This window comes from Tetranychus urticae, chromosome 2 (genome assembly GCF_039701765.1).
Source record: "Tetranychus urticae isolate SD_2017Ah chromosome 2, NJAU_TeUrti_SD_1.0, whole genome shotgun sequence".
Lineage (NCBI taxonomy): Eukaryota > Metazoa > Arthropoda > Arachnida > Trombidiformes > Tetranychidae > Tetranychus > Tetranychus urticae.
This window is the reverse complement of record NC_142959.1, coordinates 15,693,224-15,718,649: the sequence shown is the minus strand read 5'-3', so window position 1 is coordinate 15,718,649 and position 25,426 is coordinate 15,693,224. Positions and strand designations below refer to the sequence as shown.

Genomic DNA, 25,426 nt, shown 5'->3' with positions numbered 1-25,426 from the left:
TCTCAGAGACAGATCATGAACTCCTTTTTATTCCTCCTTGTGCACCATATTTGAATCCTATTGAGAGTTTATTCCGTCAACTCAAAGAGTATGTAAAATTGTTCTTGCCATTCGATGCTGATCGTGTCTTCAATTCAGTCAAACGTATTCCTGAGCTTGTAGATGAAAACGAATGTCAAAAGTATTATCAAAATATGAAAACCTACATTCAAAGATGCTTGGCGGAAGAAATTATTACAGAGTAACTATTTTATTGATCTTTTTAAATGTGTTTAAGCTTCAAGTCTGTGCATTACAACCTCTTGCTGATCTAATAGTGTGGTATCATGACCATTTGAATCATAACCAGATTTTAAATTATAACCACCAAACTTATTCTGACGAGGCAAGCTAGTAAAATAAACTGATTACCAAAAACGAATGAATTTCTTCTTTAATTTTGACTATTTGGATCAATTGATAAATTTTTTCACGGCTCAAGATCAAGTAAATTTCATTGAACTTTCTTCCGATTAACCTTTCTTTTCAATTCAATAAAATTTGCTTACTGAAAGACAAAAAGAAACAAATTTTTTGTTATTCATGGTTTACAGTTGAATTTGAAATTTCCAGATGCTTCAACTTTCTAACTTCCCACATTTAGCTAACACATTTCTCCTGAGCATAAGAATTAAAATTGAACGACGCCGGCAGAACGGGCACTAGAAATGACCAGATTTGCCCGTGAAAATCACAATGGAATTGAACTTTAATCTTTAGGTAAATTTGCTTGGACGGAGTTTGTTTAAAGTTTAATAAGTAAATTTGCCTGGACTCAATAGGTGTGTCTATGATTAGAGTTTGGTCAGTAAAAAGATTATCTCATTGAGAATATTTTTGGTTCAATATTTTCAAAAACCGTCTTAATAAGTTAGATGCGATTAATAGACGGTTGACAAAATCAGCCGAGCTTGATGAAATGCAATTATTTTACAATTTTCTAGGTTGAACTTCAAATCAACAATTGAAAGCCTCAAGCTGTACAACCAATACTTGAAACTTTTAACCTCATTACGATATGGACTTGAATTAAATTAAAAGATGAAAACAAGTGAAAGGCAAACACATTGTTGTTCACCGGGTTCAATGCTATTCCCCTTCAAAACAAACAAAACTCGGTTTGAAATATCGTTTGAGCAAAATTTTCAGTTTTTTTGAGGTGTTATTGGGTTAAATTTTCCGATGAAGTATCAATTTTCATTTTGAAAGACAAAGGTTGTAACTATTGTAATGATTGATATTCCAGTTGATTAATTAACTTTTGGAAGGCAATCTATCATTTCTAAACACTATGAACTACCTAGAATAGCTATCATTTGTATTTGCACCTCTAATATTGTAACAACTCACTTATTCTGGATGCATGTATGTCATGTTGACAATATTAACCTGAGTATAGTTGAAGGACATAGATTAAGGTTGGTGCTGAATCTTCACTATTTAGATTGATACCATTTTAATGTGATAATCAACCTGATCAGAATTAACCTTGAAGACAGAAGACAAAGAGAAGGCGATTTCAAAGAAAGAAATGAAACAGAGAGAAAGAGAGAGAAAGAAAAGAGGGGAAGAATGAAAGGGAAAGAAATAGAGGAAAGACAGAAAGACAGCTTTATCTCTCAGCTTTCACTTGAAATAAAAATAGCCGAAACACTGGTGTAATTTTTGTTTGTATTTTCGTTTCAGTTTTCTTGTTTAGACCTTTGTTTTTTACCGCAAATTTGATTGTTTTTATTGACAATACAGATCATCATTTGGTACATCACTTTGTGTAAATGTGATCAAACCAGTAAACAACCCAAAGTAAGTTACCATTTTATTCGTTCTATGTATTTTATTTATCCTCGTTTTTCTGGTTTACCGTGTTTCTGTGATCGTCTATGTTTAGAATTGTCACTTCTTAGGTCTATTGTATTGTATTAAATCAATACACACTGTTTATGATTATTATCTTTATTGTAGTGAATTCATTCGCTTTGAAACCTCGTAATGTTTTGAGTCTATGAGTTGAGGGTTATTTTATCTTCTGATGTGCTCTTATATTAATACTCTATTTCACTCTTTCGTATTTTTAGGATATTGTCAATCTTTATTTTTTGGTTTTCAACTTGATGCTTGGTTAATTATACGTGTAGGTATAAGTTTGTAATTGTTTAAAGTAATCATTGGTTTTTCCTTCATTAGGTGTAATTATGACTGACAGTTACATGTATTTATGTTCAAAAAAAGGTTGAAAAATTGAGATAAGATTGATAAATACATTCAATGAGTTAACAATCACTTGGCTCTCTTATACTAAACAAAAACAATACATACTGATCAAGCTTTTGCTAATTAATTGGTTTGCTAATTTGTGTTAACCAGGAAACTGTTTTTCTGATCATTTAATTCGTTTAGTATTATCCATTTAATTTCTTTCCGGATTGAATCAAACCTTTATTTTCCATCCATCACTATTTTTTTGCTTGCTCGTCTGACATCAACGTTTTCTTCAACATCAAACTGCTCACTATCTTTTTCGTATGATTTTTCTCATTTTATTTTTCTTCCATCATTGATTCAGAAATCGTCTTGATCATCATTACCTCCATCTTTACTTTAACCAAATCACACTGTGAATATAATGAAGCCTAGGTGGATGAACCTGTGTTGACGTTACCGGACGTGATGTGGTTTCAACAAAGACATAAAACGAAATCGTTGGATGATCTAGATTAATTTTGTGACAATAAAAAACAGAGTGAATTTCAAGTTTATTCCACTCCATCATCAAATATTTAAGTGTGTTTGATGGTATAAAATTTAAGTGATAACTAACATCTTTAAACCTGATAAGAAACTTTAAGAGAAAGTGATCAAGTCAAATCGGAAATAATGGAGCCCATTTTTGACGCAACGCCGACTACTGCAAAACAAATAAGTGATTTATTTGGAAATGCTGCCAATAATGATCTGTCTAGCAGTACCAAAGGAGATGAATCTTCTCGTTCACAATCCTCTAAAGAGCCAAATGAACGGGTTTTGGATCAATATGCCCTCATTAGACCAGATGAAGATGTCTACAAATCGCTCGTTGATCATATTAAAACCAAACTGTTCTCTGGGAATGGAGAAACACTATACCAGATCGGTGTTAATGGTAATAATAATTGTTGAACTTTAATACTCTTGTCTATAGTTTTGGTGCGAGTTGCTGGGCTCTCAAACTAGATGACGTTTGCATTGGTTATGCACTGTCGAAGCACCAATTTGTGTCTAAATTTAAAATAAGTTTCTCGATTGTAGCATCAGATTTTATCATCAACATAGCAACGTGATTACCAAATAGTAATTTTAATGAGGGAAACGTTGTTACGTTTATGATTGCTGATTGGGAAAGCTTCCAAATCGAGAGTGAATCAAAAAACATATGTTAGTAATTTTCATTGTTTTTGAATTCACTTTCTATCAAGGTCGTCCAAGCACAAGACTATGCTTTTTGAGCGCGAAGTTTTACTTATTCATAGAGCATGGAATTCATTTTTATTTTTACTTTTTAATTTCAGAAAGAGGTGATAATGGATTAAGTGAGGATGAGATGACTGAATCAATTGCTACCTTATCCAGAATAGTCGCTGAATTGAACGCTGATTACGTCCTTTTAAGATCTAAAACATTACCGAATGGTAAACAAATTGGCGATTATTTAATACGAGAAAGAGCCAAAACTAATGACTTTCATGAAGTTAGAGTTGCCGTTGTGGGTAACGTCGATGCGGGTAAAAGCACCCTTCTTGGTGTTCTAACTCATGGTGAACTTGACAATGGTCGTGGGCTAGCGAGACAACGTCTTTTCCGCCATAAACATGAAATGGAATCCGGTCGGACATCTTCAGTTGGTAATGACATACTTGGTTTTGATAGTAAAGGAGCCATTGTTAATTCAGCTGATACTCATGCTGGTCACCTTGATTGGGTTAAGATATGTGAAGCGTCATCTAAAGTGATTACATTCATTGACTTGGCTGGCCATGAAAGGTACCTTAAAACAACAATATTTGGTATGACTGGACATGCCCCTGATTATACGATGCTCATGGTCGGTGCAAACGCCGGTGTCGTTGGTATGACCAAGGAACACCTTGGTTTAGCTTTAGCTCTCAATGTACCCGTTTTTGTTGTCATTACAAAAGTAGATATGTGTCCACCAAATGTACTTGCAAACACATTGAAACTTTTACAACGTATTCTCAAGTCTCCTGGTTGTAGAAAGATACCTGTAATGGTTGGCAGTGAAGATGATGTTGTCTTAGCTGCTTGTAATTTTGCCACTGAAAGACTTTGTCCAATTTTCCAAGTCTCTAACGTTAGTGGACTTAATCTCGATCTTCTCAAAATGTTCATGAATCTTTTAATGCCAAGAAGTCCAAATTATGACAATGAACCTGCTGAATTTCAAATCGATGACACATACTCTGTTCCTGTAAGTTTATCAACAGAGTCCTCTTGCTAAAGTATTGATAAAATTATTCATTTTTCTCATTTCAGGGAGTCGGTACTGTAGTCTCTGGGCTTTGTATAAAAGGAGTGATTCGTGTCAATGACGTTCTTTATCTTGGCCCTGATTCCCTTGGTAAATTTACTCCTATCGCTATTAAGTCTATTCATCGTAAAAGAATGCCGGTTAAAGAAGTCAGAAGTGGACAAACAGCAAGCTTTGCACTCAAAAAGGTACAAACTAAATTTAACTTATTTCTAAAACATTAAAAAATGTCTATTTAAATCCTCATTTCTAGATGAAACGTTCAGATACTCGTAAAGGAATGTTTCTCTTAGCACCTAGTCTAAATCCTCAAGCCTACTGGGAATTCGAAGGAGAGATTCTGGTTCTGCACCATCCAACCACAATAAGCCCTCGTTACCAAGCCATGGGTAAGCATTTAGCTTCTATTACCTAAAATTTATTTTGATTTTCAAGTTATTATTTTAAATTAACTCACTTTTTTTCGTCCGAAAATCAAGTCCATTGTGGCAGTATTCGTCAAACAGCGACAATCATTCGAATGACTAGAGAATGTTTAAGGACTGGAGATAAAGCTGGTGTATTATTTCGTTTCATCAAAAACCCTGAATATTTGAGGGAAGGACAAAAGATGGTCTTCCGTGAAGGAAGAACAAAAGCGATTGGAAACATTGTGAGGCTGATATCAGATGCAGCGCCGAATAATGTCAATAAAACTAAAGCTAAAAAAATGGTTCGACAAATGAAAACTAGCCCAGAAGATGGTCCTAGTGATGATAAAAGTGGTAAAAAGAAAGGAAGACACAGGAATTTCTATCCAGAAAATGAATCAACGGGGTCCAACAATGTTCAATAGTTGTATTATTTAAATTCATCCAAGTTGATGATGATAAATAATAATGATTTAGCAATTTATCAGCTTCAAAAAAACAAGAAGACATATGAAAAAAACAGAACTGAAGCCTATTTTTCAGCTATTTATCAAAATGGTTATTTTTTCTATAAAAAAGTCTATGAATTAAGTGAGATGAGGATTTACTCATTCAAATGAACGTTTGCAGCTATTTATCTAAGAACAAATAAAACAATAAGAACAAAAAATGCCTAAAAATAAATCTACAAACAGTAATGAATTGACATTGATTCAGTTAACCTCGAGATATTCCATGTAATGATTTACCATGATAACTATTGTGCATGACTGGTTAAAGTCATTGTAATGTTACAAAAAAATGAGCTCAATGTTCAATTCAAAATTACATTTTTCAATGTTGACTTAATAATTATGTTTTTTAATTTCAAACAGCAATTCGGAACCAAGCAATTAGTAGACGTAATTTGAAAATTTAAAGGGTTATCCTTAATATTAACCTATTCTCATGTATCTCAACGTACCTCGAAAATAAACTCACTTTGCTTATATTCATGTTAAAATGAACAAAATCATATTCATACTTCTTTTTGTGCTGCCTACAAAACTGTATTTCCTTAAATGTAACAATAAAACCCAGTCGCCATTGCTACACTGGAGCGCGTTTCACGCTCACTGAGATTTTTACAAAAAAAAACGCCAGAGTCATTTGTCTTTTTGCGTTTAACACAAATATTTCCATTAAACAAAAGTATTAATATCTGGTCCCACAATCTGTACATTGATTGTACCTTTCTTTTAGAAGTATTCACAAGCTCGGTGGACAAAGAGCTTTTTGCATTGTTAAGTGTGAGTTGGGTCGAGTAAGAATTAAGGAATCTTTTTGTTTAAATTTACAATATTTAACGAGCATTTAGCGCAAATCCGCGCTAAATCTAACAATTTCTCCCTACACTCATTGAATGGCGTCAATGTATCACTCGACTGGGAAAGCAATCACGGTGAATTTGATTTGTTTCAATTTTATTAGCAAACATGAACAATAATATTTGATGTCAACTGTTCGTTAAGTTTTATTTTTTAATTAGACGAAAGATACAAGACAAGATTACAACCAAAACAATCACTGATAATAGTCAAAATGTTTGACATAGAATAGTTTTGAGAATGAGATTTTAGAATCAATTGTAACATTGAATTATTAATATAAAGAAAAGAATGAATGAGATAGAACGTAAATTCCCAGTTAAAATGGTTCATGTGTTAACTAGGACTAGAAGGTGATCAACATCAATTGTAACGAGGTGCTGATGAGTAAGAACTTTCGTAATTAGGTTTTTTAAGATTAGAATGAGATGAAGAATCATATGAGTCAAATTTCCTCTTTTGGGCATAACCCCCATTATTGTCATTAGAGCTACCATAGCTTCCATAGGAGCTTCCATAAGAGCTTCCATAGCTATTTCCTCCTGCTCTTCCGGAGCCATAGGAGTTCTTTGGAATGAAACCATTTCTACCTGAACCTGAACCATATCGACGGAATTTATCTGGTCCACCGCTAAATCGAGACAATTCGAGTAGTTGAGGGTTTACTGTTTGATTAGCTTCTTTAAGAACATTGATCAAGTCATTGGCTTGTTTAGAGTTGCCTCTGGTGAAGAAAGTGTATGCAGTTCCTTTTTTGTTTTTACGACCAGTTCGTCCAATTCGATGGACATAGTCCTCACTTGAGTTAGGATAGTCAAAGTTGATAACATATTTTATGTCTTCAACATCTAGAAATCAGAGAGAAAAAATAAAGATGAGATAATAATAGAAACCACAAAGACAAACCAACTGTAGCAACGTTTTACCAGTCCAAATAAGTCTCAAGACATAATCATCCAAGGTATCAAAAAAGTTGCCCAATTGATCAAATGAGGTGGTTGAAGTTAAATTTGAAAAACATTCATTGATTTTTTTGTCCGAAAACAAAATATGAATAAAGCATCCAGGAACTAAGTTCAATAATTTTGACCCAAAGGAACAACTTACTTACCGTTACTCCTTTGGTTCATGGTCAAGAGAAGAAAACTTAAAATTGCAGAAATTTTTTTTTTCGGATTGAGCCGATTCCACATTATGACCCAGATCAGGAGTCACTTTAGTCATCGGCGTCATTCCCAGATGCAGTTATTCAAGACATTTAACATGTCTTTTTCCAAATAAATGTGTTCCTTCAGAATAAAACTAAAGTAAATCGAATTCATCGATTTTCATTTTATCTTACCAAGTCCTCGGGCAGCTACATCAGTAGCGACTAAGATAGGAGCCCGTCCACTTCTGAACTCTATAAGAAAAAGAAAAAAAAAATTAGATTGGAGTTGAATGATGTGAATAAACGGGATACGCTAGAATACGCTAAGAAGGGGAATGCTTTGATAAAATTAGTAACTCCATTAGGTGAGAAAAGCGTAAGATTCTACTAACCTTTCAAAACCCAATCTCTTTCAGCTTGACTTTTGTCGCCATGAATGCACATAGCAGGCCAGTTAGAGTATTTTAACTGCTTTGTTAAGTCATCAACCTTTCTCTTGGTCTCAGCAAAAACTATTATCTTATTTTCACTGTTCTCTCTCACTATTTCAGTAAGAAGATTGAAAAGCCTTTCTTTCTTCTCCATGTCACCACAAACCTCAACAATCTGGGTAATATTGTGGTTAGCATGTAGTTGGAGAGCACCAACATTTATTTGAATGTGATTACGAAGAAAATCTTCAGCTAAAGTACGTACTTCCTTTGGCCATGTGGCTGACCACATAAGGGTTTGTCGCTTAGTCATGCTAAGTGTGGAAATTATCTTTCTGATTTGGGGTTCAAAACCCATATCTAACATACGATCAGCTTCATCTAGAACAAGATAACTAATATTGGCTAGGCTAATGATACCGCTTTCTATAAAGTCATTGAGTCGACCAGGAGTGGCGATGACAAGCATTGGCCTGTTGCGAGTGATTTCTTTGATTTGAGGGCCTTTTGAAGCACCACCAAATACACAGACATTGCCGAATCGGGTTTGAAAATGGTTGACTACTTCTTGGATCTGCTGAGCAAGCTCTCGAGTTGGAGCAAGAACCAAAGCCATTGGACCATAATCTAGAATGATAAATAGAAGATAATAATTGTGACGAACGAGGTGAAAATACATAAAAATGAGATAAGTGTGATTAAGAGGTAAGAAACAGTAGCAAAAGACGGATTATATTGGCAACTGAATTAATAATTATAGGTTGGAATTCGAGATATTACCTTGTCGTTCATTCAGTTGGGAATCAATATGAATAAAAGCAGGAATTACATAAGACATAGTCTTTCCACTACCAGTTTGGGCAATACCAACCATATCTCGCCCAGCTAAAGCTATAGGCCAGCCCTGAGCTTGAATAGGAGTTGGCTTATCATAACCTTGTCTGGCAAAACCGGCAGAAATAAATTTAGGCCAGGGATAATCGCCAAAGTCCATGCTTGGTGGAGGGACATCATTTCCTTTGATAGTAATACCTTCTTTGTCCCTGAACGTTGTAACTTCTTCATCTCGATAAGTAGAACGCACATTAACATCAGTATAAAAATCACTTTTAACTATTAGATTTGCAGGAGGCTTTGGAGTTGGGGTATTATTGTAATTATAGCCACGATTGTAACTGTTGTAGCCTCCACCATAATTTCGGTCTGACATGATGATTCTGTTAATTAAGTAAATTAAATAGAATGTGATGAAAAATTGATGATTGAAATATAGTAAATATTAATAGATTATTAAGTTGAATCAAGGTGGTAAGGCCTAAGAGTTACTTTGACTTTAATAAAAAGCTTAACCAGAATTTTAACAGACAGACTCCAGATAGTACATATTAGGTACATGTAGATGGCATTAGTTATCACTTAAAAAGCGGAAGCAGAATGAAAACAGCACCATCTCTGATTCTGGTTAAACATTAATAAGATAACTTTTTGGGTATTGTTGGATGCTTAAAGAGCAATAATAAGCCTTAAATAAGTCCAGTTGTGTTAATTGTTGGCCATAAATCTTCATTTATTATTTCTTGCTCTAATAGTTTACTTTAAGAATGCTTTTTAGATTCATGTAATTTTTCATCACATTATTATCGTTACTTTACAGAACTAAATTTGTTTAGATGAATGAAACAATGTTACAGACTGGATATAAAACGTATACTTTTCATATTGAATATTTTAAAATATTTGAAAAATTTGTTAATTTTCAATATTGTAGCGAAAAATCTAATGAAAATTGAATTGATTCAGAATCAGAAATTATTTATCAAGTTAACTATTTAATCATCGATTAAAGTTCCATTAGTTTGATCTTGATAGGTTTTCCCATTAACAAGCTATTTACGTTAGTAAATTATTCAACAAAAAGGCTTCAATTTAAACAATAAATCACAAATTGCAAAGAACGATCCTTTAAACAATTTTGTGCAAAATTTGAAAACTGCAAAGCATATGATCGGCAAAACATCATTAGTAAAATTTGACATTAAAGGGTCAAAGAGATCAATTTGCCAAAAATTGATTTTAACAAAGCAAAAGCATTGACAAAATTTTCTGTGATCAATTAAAAGTCATACTGGATGGTTGAATCTTGACTTGCACACTTGATTTAATTATCTTGTTACTTTAATCGTTCATTGGATCGTACAAAATTGTAAATCGAATTGAATTGTTTGATGCATTAAACTGACCATTGGTTAATTGTTGGTTCATGTTTGATGGCTCAAGTTAAAGGTTGTTGGCACATCAATTTGTTTTTTTTTGGTGACCATAAAGACATTTGCTTGATCAACAATTTTAGCAAGCATTTAATAATTGAACCCTCATTGCCATCTTTGACCTCATCATTATGGTTAATTAGGTAAGAGAAGAAGATTGATACAGTGTAATTAAATTGTTGAGCATCATCTTGCTCCATTCACTTTCACTTGTGATTTTCGAAGAATATAATAAACCCTGAAAGAGAAAATTAGGTCAAATTGTGATTATCAGTATCATAATGGAGTTAACCAGGAAAACAATTGATGATGGTGATCAGTGATCACATATATTCAACAAAACTAACGCAATTGAACAGAAAAATCGCTCAAAAACAATAGAAATGAAAATTGAAAAAATTAAGTAAAGGAAGAAGAGTATCCGAGTTAATCGATTTATTGTTTGTGATCATGTTGAAGATGATTGTCATTGCTTGAGGCTGTCAAACTTTCAACTTTCCGTTCCATTTTGTTAAATAAAACACTATCCGATTCAATTAGAAGTACAAAAAACAGAAATTAAAGTGAGTTTAAATTGAGTTACCTGTATTAACAGGCTGTTAATAAACATTGTAATGTAATGCTGTTACTGATGGTGATAACGATTTAATTTGAAAAGAAACGACTTAATAGTTACAGCAATTGTAACTGTGTCCCAATCAAATCAAATAAATCATCATTTAAACGTATTTCGACTTCAATTACCAGTAAAATACACAGAAGAGTTAAAATGTAATTCATTTTGTTTTTGATTGTTACTTTCATTGTTCATTCTTACACTACAAACTTCACTAACTTAATTTATTATATAAACGTGTAATTGATTAAGATGTTAGACTAAATGATTCAAGAAAGGTAAATAATTTCAGCAACTGAGGTAAAACAATGCTTGAATTCAATGGAAATAAGCTTAATTTGAATGGCAACCTGATCAGCATAAGAATTGGCCAAAAATGAAAGTAAATCAAACCTTTCGATTGACTCGCTATATTTCTTGGCTCTATAAGATTATTTAATAACATTCTTAATAACATTTTTGAACTAAAATAGGATTGATGGGAATACGATATAACGAAATTTAATCTTGTGAACAAATAAGAATTGATTTTTCATACCATTACAATAAAATAAAACTTTAAAACTTTGTAAAGCTATTAGCTTTAGTTGTACAACAAAGATTACATTACAATGGAAATATGAATTGAATGAATCGGCAATTCTTACCTTAAGCTTTAAAGCAAACAAAGTTTAGTTGAAAGGAGAGCAAAACTTAAGGAACCGGAATCAAGACTTCGCAAGGCACATGTTCAAATCCTAGATTCTTTGTTCAGTTTAATTCTGCTCTATTCAGTGAGATATCTTTAGGTTGTATTTGTTTGATAATGTTCACCGAGCAATTCCATTTCATCTTAATGATTCTTTTGTAACTTTATTAAGTGTTACCTTCTAGCACTACAATCTAGTTATTTTATCTCAAAGTTCATTAAAAGATTCAAAAATTGATGAAACAAGTGAGAATCGGTTAGAGCCTGGTAGCACTTCAACCTGCGAAACTACATGCATTTGACTCGAGAGTTTTAATCTGTTTAAGTTTTGATATTAAAAGTGTGGACTCCAGAATCTGATTGCGTTTTTGGCCATTGAATAGTCACTTCAACTCTCACCAATTTGAATTAAATCATTCGTGAGATATTAAATTTAAATCATCGAAAGTTCAACAGAGAACAAAAAAGGATTTAACCGAAAATCAAAATCTTTTTTAATAATCATCAACATTTCTTTCTCCATAATGTTTGAATCACCTTCACACTTGGACTAAAATGAATGTTTTCACCTCATAAAATGTACTTCATTGAGCCTTGACTTGGCCGCACAGTGAAACTTATTTTACGCGGTAAGTTGATAAAATATTTCATATTATGCATAACCTTTTATGTGGATAATGAGACTTTTTGTTATGCTTTTGCAAAGTTTGAAGGCGTTAGGTATAACGACACAGGTTATGTATTACATAATATGCATTCACGACCAAAATTTCAATGAGTATCATTCAGAAATAAGCTGCAATAGCTTCGTAACCAAGATTATCCAATGACTTAGAATTCAAGTTGAATGAATGTTGTAGTTTTATTCTTTTACATATACATGTATTAATAGTGTAGTTGGTCTGTCCTAAAGTTCTGTCCCATAAGATGTTGTTCCTCTATCGATCGATGTTATAGCCTTGAAGTCTGGTCAACGTGCTGTTAGATTTGTGCTCCGTTTGTTTGTTTGGAAGCAAAATTTTAAATTAACAATTATATTTTTAAGTAAAACAAGTTAAATATCGAACGAGCAGTTCTGCTAAAGTTAGAATTGATCGAAGATCGAAGACAAAACTTTGTCTATCCGAATGATTTGAATATTGCAATATTGAAAAGTATCGTTACTTCAAGTAATATATTGGATAACCGTCTGCCAACCGCTTCCTCAACAAAAACGTCTTCACTTCGCTGATGTTATGCCAACTAACGATGTTACCTTTAGAAGAGTAATGAAGAAATGGTTTCTTTTTTTTGGCTGGTTTATCACGATTAGATGAGCGGATCAATTCGATGATTAATACGAAACTTGAAAGACACACGAGAAGAACAAAAAGATAAAGTAAATCTTTAATCGTGATGAATGCAATGGAATGATAAGCCACTGGATAGCTTTCAATCTGTTTGTAGCGTTTGCATTGAGCACAAGTTTTATAAAATTTTACTCTTTTCTCAATAACCGCTCCGAATGCGCGATCAAATGCGTCAAGACAAAAGCCCATCTCAACGCATGAATAGGTTGCCCGTTGTAGAAACCTTTTCTTGCTTTTCTCGATGAACTTGTGATAAACCAGTAACCGTATAGTATTGAAATAACGCTGGTTACTAACATGGATATAAAAGTTGTCAGTTTTCTTGATGTTGACCATAAAGTTGCAAAATATTCTTTTCTGATTCTTAATTGCATTTACTGTTTCAAAAAAGACGATTCTATCATCGAATATATGTTTATGAACATAGCTAAACACTCTGTCAACCTCAACTGTATTAATACGACTTGACGAATAGTCTGTCATCTTACGAGCACAGTACAAATTATGAACGGCAGTTACAGATTGAGTTGATTTATTGAGATCATCCAAATAAACCAAAGGGGCATCTCGAGATTGAATTGAATAGTTGGTCGTAAATGAAGAGCATAATAGTTCGTAGACGTAAAAGACACTGAAATAACAAATGATCAAAACTATAAGCCCAAATTGTCCATCAATAAGCTGTTTTGTTATGCCTTTGAAAGGCCAAGGTAAACTTTTCTCACGAACTAAATAAATGTAAACTCCTAGGGCGATCAAGAAACCAATTAAAATGTAAACATTGAGCTGGATTACTTGGAAACTGGTCAAGATTCCGGGATATTTTGATTTAACTGCAGTGTCAGTATAAAGGTTAATAAAACCACAATCATCAGTGTACACCATTGAACTGAAACTCATGTTTTCTGGAACCAATGAAAAATGTTCCATCGCTTCAAAAGGGAATGAAGCATCAACGAGGCCAGATTGAATTGACCGAAGAAAAGGTGTTGAACAAATGGAAGAATGACAAGAGTCATTCTGATCGGGGTCACCACTAATCCATTCAATCGGTACTTTTCCAAGTGTAATTGATCCTAATGCTTTTATGGTATCAAATAGAGATTGGTCTTGATCTCTTCCGCTATAAAGGTCATGGTAAATTAATCTCAAGGAGTGATTGAAGGGAATATTCAATTTCATTGTTAAATACCTCAGTTATCGAACACTAACAAGAAAGAAGAGTAACGAGTGATTGATAAAAGACCAAAACTCAATTAAATGATGGATTGCAATTTTCATTGATTGAATTGTTTCTATTTGTGAATTTTTTCTTGATGAAAATAAAAAATAATGTCTTAAAGTGAAATGAAAAAATGAAACGATTAACTCTTCATCTTCCAATAAAACATATTGTATTATTGTAATATAGTTTTCATTCTTGAATAATTAAAAATTGATCAATAATGATTTTGAGTTCTGATTGAATTTAATCTATTGATTGGACTGGTAAATGGAATAAATGGAAGGATAAAGACCTTTTTCGATTGAATTTTCAATATTTTCCGTTTTTCATCATTTTTTTGTGATTTAGTAATATTATTATAATTTGTAACGACGTCATTTGTAGCCATCAGGGATGTCAAAAAGTTCTGTCGTTTTTTATCGATGACTTTTGCTTGGATTTGTTATAAATTCGATCAAAATATGATTTCAGATACATCAAAATATTAGTACTAGTAGTATGAGTACCTGTAGATCATTTTTTGACTTGATCAGAGTATCCGTGCTTTTATTGCAAAATTGAACAACCAAGTTAATCAAATTAACCAAGTTAACCTTTTATTTACATTCAGAGTAGGTATTTTAAAAGCAAGGTTGGGCTCTAATTGGAGTCTAATTTAATGATGAAAGTTAATTATTTTGTTGACATTTGTTGAAACTTGTAATTTTACCTGAAAGCTCAAGAAGCAGTCATTTATCAAAGAAGTTTCAATCAATGAGCTAATTAAGATGGGAAAGGGTTAACCTGTAAATTATTGAATCTTGTTTATTATGAAATGGTTTGTATTTTCATTTAATATGCTAATGAAAATTGGTTGGAAAACAAAATGTAAATTGTAAATAGTCAAATCTCAATCAATTATTGATCTGTGTTTTTCATTTCGTTTCATTTCAAAGGATGAGAGCGGATCCCATTGAAAATTTGCCTCCTCACCGATTTGAATGGAAATTTGTATGAGGATAGGGCACATCTAGCTCTACAATAGCCTTAAAAATTCAAGGGCAACAGCTTGAAATTCTGCACATCTGAAAAGTTTTGCCACGAACGTCATGAACTTTGGCATTGGCTCTTTTCCGTTTCCACTACTGACGATTTGACCAATGGAAAATTGAAAATAACCAGTCTTTTCTTTGTGAATGTTTGTTGTTTCAAATCAAAATAACTGTAAATACCGATTACTACGTAACCATACGTGATACAATTAGATTTTAGTTTTAGTATGTTTAAATTATCTTCTGAACATATCGATAATTTATTCCAGTCTATGTAGACCCGACTTCCTCCTTTCATGTGTATCGGTGTTGAGGCACAATATTTATGGGATCTTTCTTTGCTCTTTTGTTTGAAATAATAATGTGGTATCTAATCTTTCAGCTGTTGAGTAATGTATCAACAGAAACAATTGATAAATATGATGACAGGAAGATAAATTGATACGCAATTGATTAGATAGGGACATTACAAAAGTAAAAAACTGAGGCAAAACAAAAGTAAAGTAACCCAAAACCTAATAAAATGTGACAACTTGTGAAGCTTATTCAATGTTATCTTTTTTCCATAACAACCTACTTCTTCGTCATTTTTTATACCTAATCATATTTTTAGTATTTCTTTTTCATTTCTTAAGCAATGCAATTATTTAGTATCAACAATACGCTAGTCCATAATTAAAACATGTGCATAATTTCATTTCCTTATTTCCTGGTTGCAGGCTGATTTACGAAGCCGATAAACATAATTATCAAAAATGGTGAAGGAAATTTCACACTTGAACGTTTATTTTCCAGTCATAAGTGAATCTCTGTGAATTGAGTGATTCTCTGATCGAATATGGATATTGATGGGTGTTTATCGAATCTGGAACAAAATACAGATGTTACCTTTTATACTGGAATGGACGAGCCGTCATTGTTATCACCTTTAATGTCATTACAGTCATTACCCCACCTTGATCCAAATTATGTTGAAAATTATTTAAACGAAGAAGGTGGTAAAGCATTGGATGTGTGTCAGATCAAGGAGTTTTCCCAAGCCATTGATGCTTATTTTGCTTCAACCCATGATACAGATGTAACTGGTCCACTGTCAATCGAAGCTTCACCTTCAACCTCTCAAAGTTCACCTAGTAGTTTTTGTTTTAACAAATGTTTTAATTCATACTGTAAATCACCTTGCATCAATGCACGTTTCCACTTGTCGCCCAACTCATCACCTTCATCATCAGCACAACTGAAACATTTGTCAAATATTAATCCAGACTATCGTCATGTAAGAATAGCTTGTCCCAAATTCAAGAGTAAACTCACACTGGCTGATGACATTTCAAAAGTGAAAGAACCATGGATATCTCATGTTGCTAAGCAAATTTTATCTGTATATTATTCACCATTGAGTTTAAAATCAGAATTCATCTCAAACCAGACAATGTTGGATGCATTTGAGTCTGTAGCAGTTCAAGAAGTAGCTCAAGCTTTCAAGACAACAGCCTTCGTCAATCCTCATAATGATATTGGTTTCATAGAAAGTCATTTTTTCTCTGACCCAACTCCGCCTGAGCTTGTTTCTACTTGTGAAAAGATACGCGCTTTTAGGAAACTACCCACTGATGACAAAGTGACACTTCTTAAAAGTGCGTTTCTTGACTTCAATGCATTAAAAGCAATAATTGTCTATGATCCAGAAGTCGATGGTTGGGTTGTAAGTTGAAGTTTATTTTATCGTAGAATAGACTAAATCAATGATATCGAATGGTGTGATATCCACTCATCCACTCATTGATATTGTCTTTTGTTTGCTATATTTGTATTTCCCTTTTCCAACTCAATCTAATGACATTGTTTTATATAAAATACCTTATCATCTATTATAATTGGTTTCATCACAAAAGTATGGAGGGAAAGTTTGGTCAAGAAAATACTTTTACGAAATAAATTCAGCGGTTATCAGAAAAATGGATCATATCATTGAAACCTTTCCTAATTTGCTTCGAAGTGATCTCAACGCTGTCGCTTTACTTTATACAATTGTCCTTTTCAATCCTGATTTGGTTAAATTAAAGTTTCGAAACACAGTAAGGTAAGTTAATGCAAGGAACCATAATTAAGTGAATAAAGTCGAGTGCCTAAAATTGTTGAGTTAATAATTTAAGTGTTGACATTGTTAAAATATGAGATACCAGATAATCATAAGCAATTTGTTCGATGTTCCCTAATTAAGAGGAAGTTAAATGTTCAGTTTAAATTAAGGAAGATTGGAAATTTTGGAAACTGCTCTGTTCGGCGAATAGAGTTAATAAGCTATTTCAAGGTGCTGTCATTGTCTAGTACCTTAGAATAAAAAAATATAAACTGATCTCATGATGTATTTTTGATTTCTTGGTTAAACCCAGAAACTTTATGTACTCGAAGCAACTGACAATTTGGTTCCATTTAGTTGAATAATTGTGTTACAAAAAAATGAAATTTTACTTCTTAATATTTACAGGCGAGAGCGATACACTTACATTTATCTGCTTAAACGGTATCTGACCGCTTACTTTGGTTCCGACTGTGAAGCGTCAGACAATCTTTATCATTTAATGGTTAAAATTGATGAAATCGTAGAGCTTAGAAGAGGAACTGTGATAAATTTCGATCACTATCAACCTGGTTGTTCAACAATAATGACAAATCATGTGGCTCACTTAGTTCAATTCAAAGATTAAGGTACAAGATACTGAATTTATTGAGATGCAAAGTTTAGTACAAGCTCATCCCAACTGCATGACTCTGATCGGAGTATTTTACATTGAAAAACATTAATCTCAACTTTTTCTTTCATTTTTTAATTTTTTGTGCTGCAAGTATTAATTTTACTGATTGTCACCCTCCAGTGGTGATTTGCCTTTACTAAATCTTGCCTTTCAATGAATACAGTATCTTATACCTCAATCTTTGATTCAATGTATGGAAATCAAGAGCTCATCTTCCAAATCAAATACTCGAACCAAATTTTGAATAAACGATACTCGATTCAATTTGAAAATGCAACTTAAATTGAGTTACCGGTTGAAACATTGTAATTTGATGCTGTTGCTGATGGTGATAACGGTTAAATTTCAAAAGAAACAACTTAATAGTAACAGTAATTGCAATAGTAACTGTGTCTCAATCGAATCAAATAATCATTTTTTAAACGTTTTTTGACTCCAATTACCGGTATATCCATCAAAGAATTAAAATGTAATCCATTTTGTTTTCTGTTGTTACTTTCAATGTTCATCCTCACATGTTTAACAACATGCTTAATAGATTAAGATGCTAGACTGAATGATTCAAAAAAGGTAAATTAACTTATGTTATTTGCACAATTGGGGTAAAACAATGAAAGTTTTGGATTTCAATGGCATAATTTGAATGGACAACCTGATTAGCATAAGAATTGGCCAAAAATGAAAGGAAATCAAACCTTTCGATTCACTCGCTATATTTCTTGACTCTATACGATGATTTAATAACATTGAGACTCTTTTAAAATAAAATGAGATTTCATTGATGGAAATACGACCTAACGAAATTTAATCTTTTGAACAAATTTTAGCTTGCATGAGTTTATAATCGATTTGTTTTCTTTTGATGACCATGAAGACATTTACTTGGTTAACAATTTTAACAAGCATTGAATCCTGATTGCCCTCTTTGACCTCATCATTCAATTAGAAGCGCAAAAAACCAGAAAAATTGAGTTACCGGTTAATAAACATTGTAATGTGATAATGTTTTTTATGATGATAACGATAAAATTTTTAAAGCATCAACAATTTAGTGGTTACAGAATCATGTCTCAATCAAATACATCATCATTTAAACGTTTTTCGAATCCAATTACCGGTATAATACACCAAAGAGTTAATATTTAACCCATTTTAACACTTTCTGTTAATTTCAGTTTTCTTAATTACCCAACAAACCTCACTGGTTTAATGCATAAACATTAAAATATTAAAGTCTTAAAGTATTACCTGGTAGTAGAATCTCAATCAGTTATTGATCTGTGTTAAAGAATGAATGAATCCGAGCTTTCACATTGACTCGTCGACGACGTGAAAAAGCAAAACTTTTTGAAGTCAATCCCCACTGTTATTTCAAGCGCGTATATTTTTTTAGATCTGAGGTGTGCTCGGTAAAGTTTTGAAAGTGAAGGCCTTTGCCTCAAGATTTATTGTCAAGATGTGCTTTAGTATTTTCGGTAAAGTTTTAGACGATTTTCCAGCATTGGATCGCAACAGTTAGACTGCATTTACAGTCACACTTTAACATTTGTTTGTGTTGGTCGGATGTCAGGCTGCAGGGATATTTCATTCCGTACATTGAAGATCGCCTTCCGACTGACTCTTATATCTACTAAACTGCGATGTCGAGAGTAAAATGAAGCTGTCGAGACATGTACCTAACAGTAACAAGTATTTCTAGCCATTGCAAAAGATTCTCGGTTTTGATCTGTAGATTTGATTTCGAAAAAACGAAAAATTTGCCTTTCGCTAAAACTCAAAAACGGCATGATCTAGAGAGATTTTTTGTATACACATGATAATTCATAAGATAGTAAGCTGTTCCAACTTAAAGCTTATAATTACAATCATTCAACGAGATATAGCCTGAAAATTTACATACCATTTACATATCTTTCGAACGTCATTGTGACCGAACGGCTCATTAGGTTTGGTCCATTTTAATTTTGCACATAGTTTTTCAAGATCGTCTCTCAGAAAATCGCCAGCAAATTAAGTTTGACAGCTACACATGCATGAATTTTGGCCACCCTTGATTCTAGTTTCAGTATTTATTTTAAATTATTCTTTCTTCTGAACATATCGATGATTGATTCTAGTTAGGGCAATTTTCTGTGGTGATCTAACTTCCTCCTTTCATGTGTATCGGTGTTGAGCCAAAGTCTTTATGGACTCAGCTTTTACCACTTGGTTAAAATCAGAGAGTAAAGTAATCTTTCTTTACTTTTTCAGTTGAAATAATAATATATCTAATCATCCAGCTGACGAGTAATGCACCAACAGAAACAATTGATGAATATGATGACAGGAAAATAAATAGATAACCGATTGATGAAATAGGGACCTTACAATAGCAACAGTGAAGTCAATCAAACTGAAGCAAACAAAAGTAAGGTAACCCAAAACCTAATAAAATGAGACATCTAACTCTGTATGAAGCTTATCCACTGTTATCTTTTTTCCATAACAACCTACTTCTTCATTATTTTTGATACCTACCGTATTTCCGCGCATATAAGCCGAGGCTTATTAATGAAACCTTCACTTAAAAGCGCATTTTTCCTCACTTTAGATTAGCACTATGTGCTTCCACACTCGTTAAAAAACAGGTTTTTTCAATGTACTTCTATGTAATTGCTTATCAGTGTTCTTATTTATGAAGATAAACATGGACTTCGCAGTGAGGAATTTCTGTTGATAAGCACAATGCTTATATGTTCGGAAATACGGTAATCATTTTTAGTATTTTTTCTCATTTTTAAGCAATAGGTAGCATCAACAATACGTTAGTCCACAATTGAAACATGTGCATAATTTGATGTCCTTATTGGTTGCAAGTTGATAAAGCGAGGCCGATAAACATAATCATTGGAAATGATGAAAAACATTTCAATCTTCAACGTTTATTTTCAACTCATAAGTGAATCTCTGTGAATTGAGTGATTTTATGATCAACTATGGATATTGATGGGTGTTTATCGAATCTGGAACGACATACAAATACTACCTCATATAATGGAATCGACGAACCGTCAGTGCTATCAATACCATCACCTTTAATGTCATTACAGTCATTACCCCACCTTGATCCAAATTATGTTGAAAATTATTTAAACGAAGAAAGTGGTAAAGTATTGGATGTTGGCCAGATCAAGGAGTTTTCTCAAGCTATCGATGCTTATTTTGCTTCAAACCATGACACCCATGAAATTGGTCCACTACCAACCGAAGATTCATCTTCAACCATTCAAAGTTCACCTAGCAGTTCTTGTTTTAACACATGTAATCCAAGCTGTAACTCACCTTGTAATATACATTTTAACTCGCCACGAAACTCATCTCGTTATTCATCATCAACACAATTGAAACATTTGTCAAATATTAATCCAGACTATCGTCATGTAAAGATAGCCTGTCCCAAGTTCAAGAGTAAACTAACACTGGCTAATGACATTTCAAAAGTGAAAGAACCATGGATATCTCATGTTGCTAAGCAAATTTTATCTGTATATTATTCACCATTGAGTTTAAAATCAGAATTCATCTCAAACCAGACAATGTTGGATGCATTTGAGTCTGTAGCAGTTCAAGAAGTAGCTCAAGCTTTCAAGACAACAGCCTTCGTCAATCCTCATAATGATATTGGTTTCATAGAAAGTCATTTTTTCTCTGACCCAACTCCGCCTGAGCTTGTTTCTACTTGTGAAAAGATACGCGCTTTTAGGAAACTACCCACTGATGACAAAGTGACACTTCTTAAAAGTGCGTTTCTTGACTTCAATGCATTAAAAGGAGTAATCGTCTTTGATCCAGAAGTCGATGGTTGGGTTGTAAGTTGAAGTTTATTTTATCGTATAATAGACTAAATCAATGATATGATTCGCTAATAAGATTGCATGTGAATCAAATCCCATTCAGTTGACTCATTGATATTGTCTTTTGTCTGCTATTTCACTTTTACAAACCAATCTAATGACATTATTTTATTTAAAATGCTTGATCATCTCATTGGGTTGCTCGCAAAAGTATGGAGGGAAAGTTTGGTCAAGAAAATGGTTTTACGAAATAAATCCAGCGCAAACCAGAAGATTGGATCATATCATTGAAACCTTTCCTAATTTGCTTCGAAATGATCTCAACGCTATCGCCTTACTTTATACAATTGGCCTTTTTAATCCTGATTTGGTTAAATTGAAGTTTCGGAGCACAGTAAGGTAAGTTAATGTAAGGAACCATAATGATGTGAATAAAGTTGAGTACCTAAAACTGTTCAGTGCACAGTTTGGAATTACAGTTGAAAACGTTGGAAATAAGCTGCTATTCGAATAGAATGAATAAGCTATTTCAAGGCACTGTCATTATCTTGTCTATTGTAACTCTGAAATGTCAGATAGATTTTTATGTACTCGAATCAACTGACAATTTGTTTCCATTTAGCTGAATAATTGTGTTACAAAAATAACTGAAATTTTACTTCTTATTTACAGGCGAGAGCGATACACTTACATTTATCTGCTTAAACGGTATCTGACCGCTTACTTTGGTTCCGACTGTGAAGCGTCAGACACTCTTTATCGTTTGATGGTTAAAATTGATGAAATTGTCGAACTTAGAAGAGGAACTGCGAAATATTTCGATAGCTATCAACCTGGTTGTTCAACAATAATGACAAATCATGTGGCTCACTTAGTTCAATTCAAAAGCCTTTAATATTCTAGAAATACAAGGTTTCTGCTGAAGTTAAGCTATGAATTGAAACAAACCTGATGGGCACATTAATATCAACAGTGCAAATTGCATTCATCTCAGTCCGCATCGCTTAAGCGCTAAAAAAGTTTTTTTCACTCATGAACCTTCAAAAATTTTTGCAGTAGCCAATTTAATGATTCTTAATATTACACTCTCATTAACAAGATTTGAATTCAATCTGAACTTATTTTTTCTTTTTTCTTTATATAGTGGAGATACAAAAATATTAATAGAAAGGGATTTTCGTTTAACTGTGAGATTTATAAACATGTCGATAGTAACTGGACTGGCATGAACATCAAAGATGCTACATGTTAGCCTGTAAAAAGGGTTAAGCCCTTCTTCATCTACACAATAATCGGCAGGTTCATTCAAATTTGTAAAAAAAATAAAACTCAACTTCAAAGCCAAATACTTGGACCAAATCATGAATAAACTTCACGATATCCAATTCAATTAGAAATATGAAAACCAGAAAAATTAAGTGAGTTTAAAATGAGTTAGCGGTTGAAATATTATGTAATGATGTTGCTGGGGTGATAACGATTAAATTTTCAAAGAAACACTGAATAAAAACAGAATCAGTAATAGGAAAGATTCTATTGAACTATGAGTAATGAGTTAGCTGATTATTGATTGCAATTTAAAATAGCAAACAGACAGAAGCTTTTTATATTGTTAGCGAATGATAGCGCGTAACTACCGGGTTACAAATAATCATATGAAACGTTTTCAAAATAGAATAACATTTTAGGTTTTGATTTTTTGATTAGATTTTTTTCATAAAGGAAAAATTCAGTTTTTTGTCTTTCATTTGGTACTACAATCGTAGTTTTGAGTCACACAGATAGCGCACAGATCGATTTTTAAAAAAAGTCGATGAAAATTATTTTTGAGAGTTTAACATGGCGCGTCTATGGGAGATTGGAAAAACTTGATTGCTCAATGTTAATCTTTCCATAGGATTCACAAAATTATTTTCATGACTTTTTTTAAAAATCGATCTGTTCGCTATCTGTGTGTCCCAAAACTACGATTGTAGAACCAAATGAGAGACAAAAAACTAAATTTTCACTTTATGAAAAAAATCTAATCAAAAAATCAAAACCTGAAATGTAATTCTATTTTGAAAACGTTTCATATGATTATTTGTAACCCGGTATTAACAAAATAATAACGTAATATTAATACGTATAATATATTAACGTAATAATTAACAGAAAGTTTAATTTTGAAAAATTATTTAATATTCTTATTTGAGAAAAATAAATCAACAGATGATAACATTACCACGTTATTTTATCTGATCGAGAAGCAACGAGACAAAGATCTAGAAAAATGAACAAGAATAAATAATTAACAGGAAGATTTATTTTATAAATTATTTAATATTCTTATTCAAGAAAAGTTACAATAAACAGATGAAGAGTTTAATTGTGGATTACATCTCGTATCGATATCTCAATATCACGAATCAACAGAAGTTTCCTTGACAGATTTGCATCAATTCTTGTCCAGTCAATGATTTAACAAGATCCTTAACTTCTTGTGAAGCTGAAGCTCCTTTAGTCTTTGAAACGAACCAGGCTTTAACTATTATTTGAGCAATGAAAAAATGGAAAATAGTAAACGATGATTGAATTGCTTGTGTTATTAAATTATTATATCAAATAATTTACTTACCATCAACAGTTGAATCGTCAATTTTAACACAACTTGCTAAGACGGCTTCTTCATATTTAGGATTGTCATAATAAGGCATCCAAAATTTACCTCGTCGACCATCTGAAACCAATTTTGAATATTATTATTCTTTGCATAAATTTACCTAAAATTCATCGTTTACCTGCAGTTTCGAAGTTGAATGAGTAGGGTTCATAGCCCTCTGATACAAGTTCATAATATGATCTTCCATTGAATTCACCAACAGTCATTTCGATATACTTGTCCCAAAGTGACTGGACAACACTGTTATATAATAATTGTTTGTTCATTTGATAAGATTCATATAGAATAATTATTCATGCAATTGAAACTTACTTGTCTCTGGTTGAACCTTTCTCGATAACGGCAACTTTTCCAGGATAAAGGTGGTTAATCTCAAGAGTATTGTAGACAGTTCTTGGAACAGTTTGTTCACTTCGACCAATAACTTTCCAGTCTCCTACAAACTAATACGATAAAGTAGCATCATTAATAATAATGATGATGATTGGATTGAGTTAAACTTACTTCATTGAAGTGCCGATGAGGGCCTTTGGGTTGGGCTATTTTTGGACATGAACCCTTGATTTTAACTGCAAATGAGGTTGAAATTGCAAGAGCAATTAAAGCAACAAATAAAGTTGACTTCATCTTTAACGAAACTGTTGGTAACAAAGTAAATGTAATGATCAATCGAAATGATAACTGTAATGACTTGAAATCCTACGAAAATTTTGCTTTTATACACGAAAATCCAAGCCCAATGTTAATACACATGTCGAATCACTGTCAATGCAAGTGTGAAAAAATGGAACTTAAACAAGTACATATTTCATGAACTTAACATCTGAAACAAAAGAATCATTAATTGATAATGACAATCGCATGAAACAATAAAGCACTGAAGTTTGTCTAAAGTTGTGGTTTTAAGTCAGATTATGTTGATCCATTTAATGTTTGGTTCTAATAAGTTATAAGAAATAAGCTGTTGTAAGATATAACTTATGTTAAATTTGATGTTTGGTCACATAACAATTGACTGTCATAACTATTGTACCTTTAAAAAATTTCAAGTTTAATTTCCGATTTGAGTCGAGATCT

General features: G+C 32.6%; 5 protein-coding genes across 6 annotated transcripts; 3 read left to right on the top strand and 2 right to left on the bottom strand.

The window, feature by feature from the left end:
* The first annotated feature begins 1,677 nt into the window (after nucleotides 1-1,677).
* On the top strand, nucleotides 1,678-5,962 carry LOC107359132 (GTP-binding protein 1). Of its 2 annotated transcripts, XM_015925597.3 has the most exons (7): nucleotides 1,678-1,842; nucleotides 2,115-2,170; nucleotides 2,603-3,178; nucleotides 3,585-4,501; nucleotides 4,567-4,749; nucleotides 4,815-4,950; nucleotides 5,041-5,962. In XM_015925597.3, exons 3-7 carry the CDS (start codon nucleotides 2,914-2,916, stop codon nucleotides 5,394-5,396), a joined length of 1,857 nt encoding a protein of 618 aa, XP_015781083.2. In that variant the 5' UTR covers nucleotides 1,678-1,842; nucleotides 2,115-2,170; nucleotides 2,603-2,913; the 3' UTR covers nucleotides 5,397-5,962. The 2 variants fall into 2 exon arrangements, with proteins under 2 accessions (XP_015781083.2, XP_015781091.2); XM_015925605.3 differs by lacking the exon at nucleotides 2,115-2,170.
* A 497-nt stretch (nucleotides 5,963-6,459) lies between these two features.
* On the bottom strand, nucleotides 6,460-9,247 carry LOC107359189 (putative ATP-dependent RNA helicase DDX5). Its single transcript, XM_015925663.3, has 4 exons — nucleotides 8,700-9,247; nucleotides 7,881-8,546; nucleotides 7,681-7,740; nucleotides 6,460-7,186 (listed from the first exon to the last, which is right to left on the bottom strand). The coding sequence occupies exons 1-4, from the start codon at nucleotides 9,127-9,129 to the stop codon at nucleotides 6,702-6,704; spliced, it is 1,641 nt and encodes a 546-aa protein (XP_015781149.2). The 5' UTR covers nucleotides 9,130-9,247; the 3' UTR covers nucleotides 6,460-6,701.
* Nucleotides 9,248-15,641: 6,394 nt separating this feature from the next.
* On the top strand, nucleotides 15,642-18,126 carry LOC107359553 (uncharacterized). Its single transcript, XM_025161152.2, has 3 exons — nucleotides 15,642-16,800; nucleotides 16,991-17,178; nucleotides 17,587-18,126. Exons 1-3 carry the CDS (start codon nucleotides 15,934-15,936, stop codon nucleotides 17,804-17,806), a joined length of 1,275 nt encoding a protein of 424 aa, XP_025016920.2. The 5' UTR covers nucleotides 15,642-15,933; the 3' UTR covers nucleotides 17,807-18,126.
* Nucleotides 18,127-20,447: 2,321 nt separating this feature from the next.
* On the top strand, nucleotides 20,448-23,084 carry LOC107370585 (uncharacterized). Its single transcript, XM_089266847.1, has 4 exons — nucleotides 20,448-21,702; nucleotides 21,899-22,086; nucleotides 22,360-22,742; nucleotides 22,832-23,084. Exons 1-3 carry the CDS (start codon nucleotides 20,830-20,832, stop codon nucleotides 22,580-22,582), a joined length of 1,284 nt encoding a protein of 427 aa, XP_089122973.1. The 5' UTR covers nucleotides 20,448-20,829; the 3' UTR covers nucleotides 22,583-22,742; nucleotides 22,832-23,084.
* Nucleotides 23,085-23,845: 761 nt separating this feature from the next.
* On the bottom strand, nucleotides 23,846-25,055 carry LOC107359571 (uncharacterized). Its single transcript, XM_089268196.1, has 6 exons — nucleotides 24,854-25,055; nucleotides 24,662-24,792; nucleotides 24,468-24,589; nucleotides 24,305-24,406; nucleotides 24,048-24,214; nucleotides 23,846-23,903 (listed from the first exon to the last, which is right to left on the bottom strand). Exons 1-5 carry the CDS (start codon nucleotides 24,974-24,976, stop codon nucleotides 24,096-24,098), a joined length of 597 nt encoding a protein of 198 aa, XP_089124322.1. The 5' UTR covers nucleotides 24,977-25,055; the 3' UTR covers nucleotides 23,846-23,903; nucleotides 24,048-24,095.
* Between the last annotated feature and the right edge of the window lie 371 nt (nucleotides 25,056-25,426).

What these genes read in the sequence shown, in the direction of transcription:
- LOC107359571 (XM_089268196.1), bottom strand. Translation starts at nt 24,976, where the DNA reads ATGAAGTCAACTTTATTTGTTGCTTTAATTGCTCTTGCAATTTCAACC. An exon ending in CTCATCGGCACTTCAATGAA is followed by an intron (nt 24,793 to 24,853) that starts GTAAGTTTAACT and finishes TTATCGTATTAG; the next exon opens with TTTGTAGGAGACTGGAAAGT. An exon ending in TGACGATTCAACTGTTGATG is followed by an intron (nt 24,215 to 24,304) that starts GTAAGTAAATTA and finishes CTCAAATAATAG; the next exon opens with TTAAAGCCTGGTTCGTTTCA.
- LOC107359553 (XM_025161152.2), top strand. Translation starts at nt 15,934, where the DNA reads ATGGATATTGATGGGTGTTTATCGAATCTGGAACAAAATACAGATGTT. An exon ending in CAGAAGTCGATGGTTGGGTT is followed by an intron (nt 16,801 to 16,990) that starts GTAAGTTGAAGT and finishes TCATCACAAAAG; the next exon opens with TATGGAGGGAAAGTTTGGTC. An exon ending in AAGTTTCGAAACACAGTAAG is followed by an intron (nt 17,179 to 17,586) that starts GTAAGTTAATGC and finishes TAATATTTACAG; the next exon opens with GCGAGAGCGATACACTTACA.
- LOC107359132 (XM_015925605.3), top strand. Translation starts at nt 2,914, where the DNA reads ATGGAGCCCATTTTTGACGCAACGCCGACTACTGCAAAACAAATAAGT. An exon ending in ATGACACATACTCTGTTCCT is followed by an intron (nt 4,502 to 4,566) that starts GTAAGTTTATCA and finishes TTCTCATTTCAG; the next exon opens with GGAGTCGGTACTGTAGTCTC. An exon ending in CCCTCGTTACCAAGCCATGG is followed by an intron (nt 4,951 to 5,040) that starts GTAAGCATTTAG and finishes CCGAAAATCAAG; the next exon opens with TCCATTGTGGCAGTATTCGT.
- LOC107359189 (XM_015925663.3), bottom strand. Translation starts at nt 9,129, where the DNA reads ATGTCAGACCGAAATTATGGTGGAGGCTACAACAGTTACAATCGTGGC. An exon ending in AAGAGATTGGGTTTTGAAAG is followed by an intron (nt 7,741 to 7,880) that starts GTTAGTAGAATC and finishes TTTTTCTTATAG; the next exon opens with AGTTCAGAAGTGGACGGGCT. An exon ending in TGTAGCTGCCCGAGGACTTG is followed by an intron (nt 7,187 to 7,680) that starts GTAAGATAAAAT and finishes TCTGATTTCTAG; the next exon opens with ATGTTGAAGACATAAAATAT.
- LOC107370585 (XM_089266847.1), top strand. Translation starts at nt 20,830, where the DNA reads ATGGATATTGATGGGTGTTTATCGAATCTGGAACGACATACAAATACT. An exon ending in CAGAAGTCGATGGTTGGGTT is followed by an intron (nt 21,703 to 21,898) that starts GTAAGTTGAAGT and finishes TGCTCGCAAAAG; the next exon opens with TATGGAGGGAAAGTTTGGTC. An exon ending in AAGTTTCGGAGCACAGTAAG is followed by an intron (nt 22,087 to 22,359) that starts GTAAGTTAATGT and finishes TCTTATTTACAG; the next exon opens with GCGAGAGCGATACACTTACA.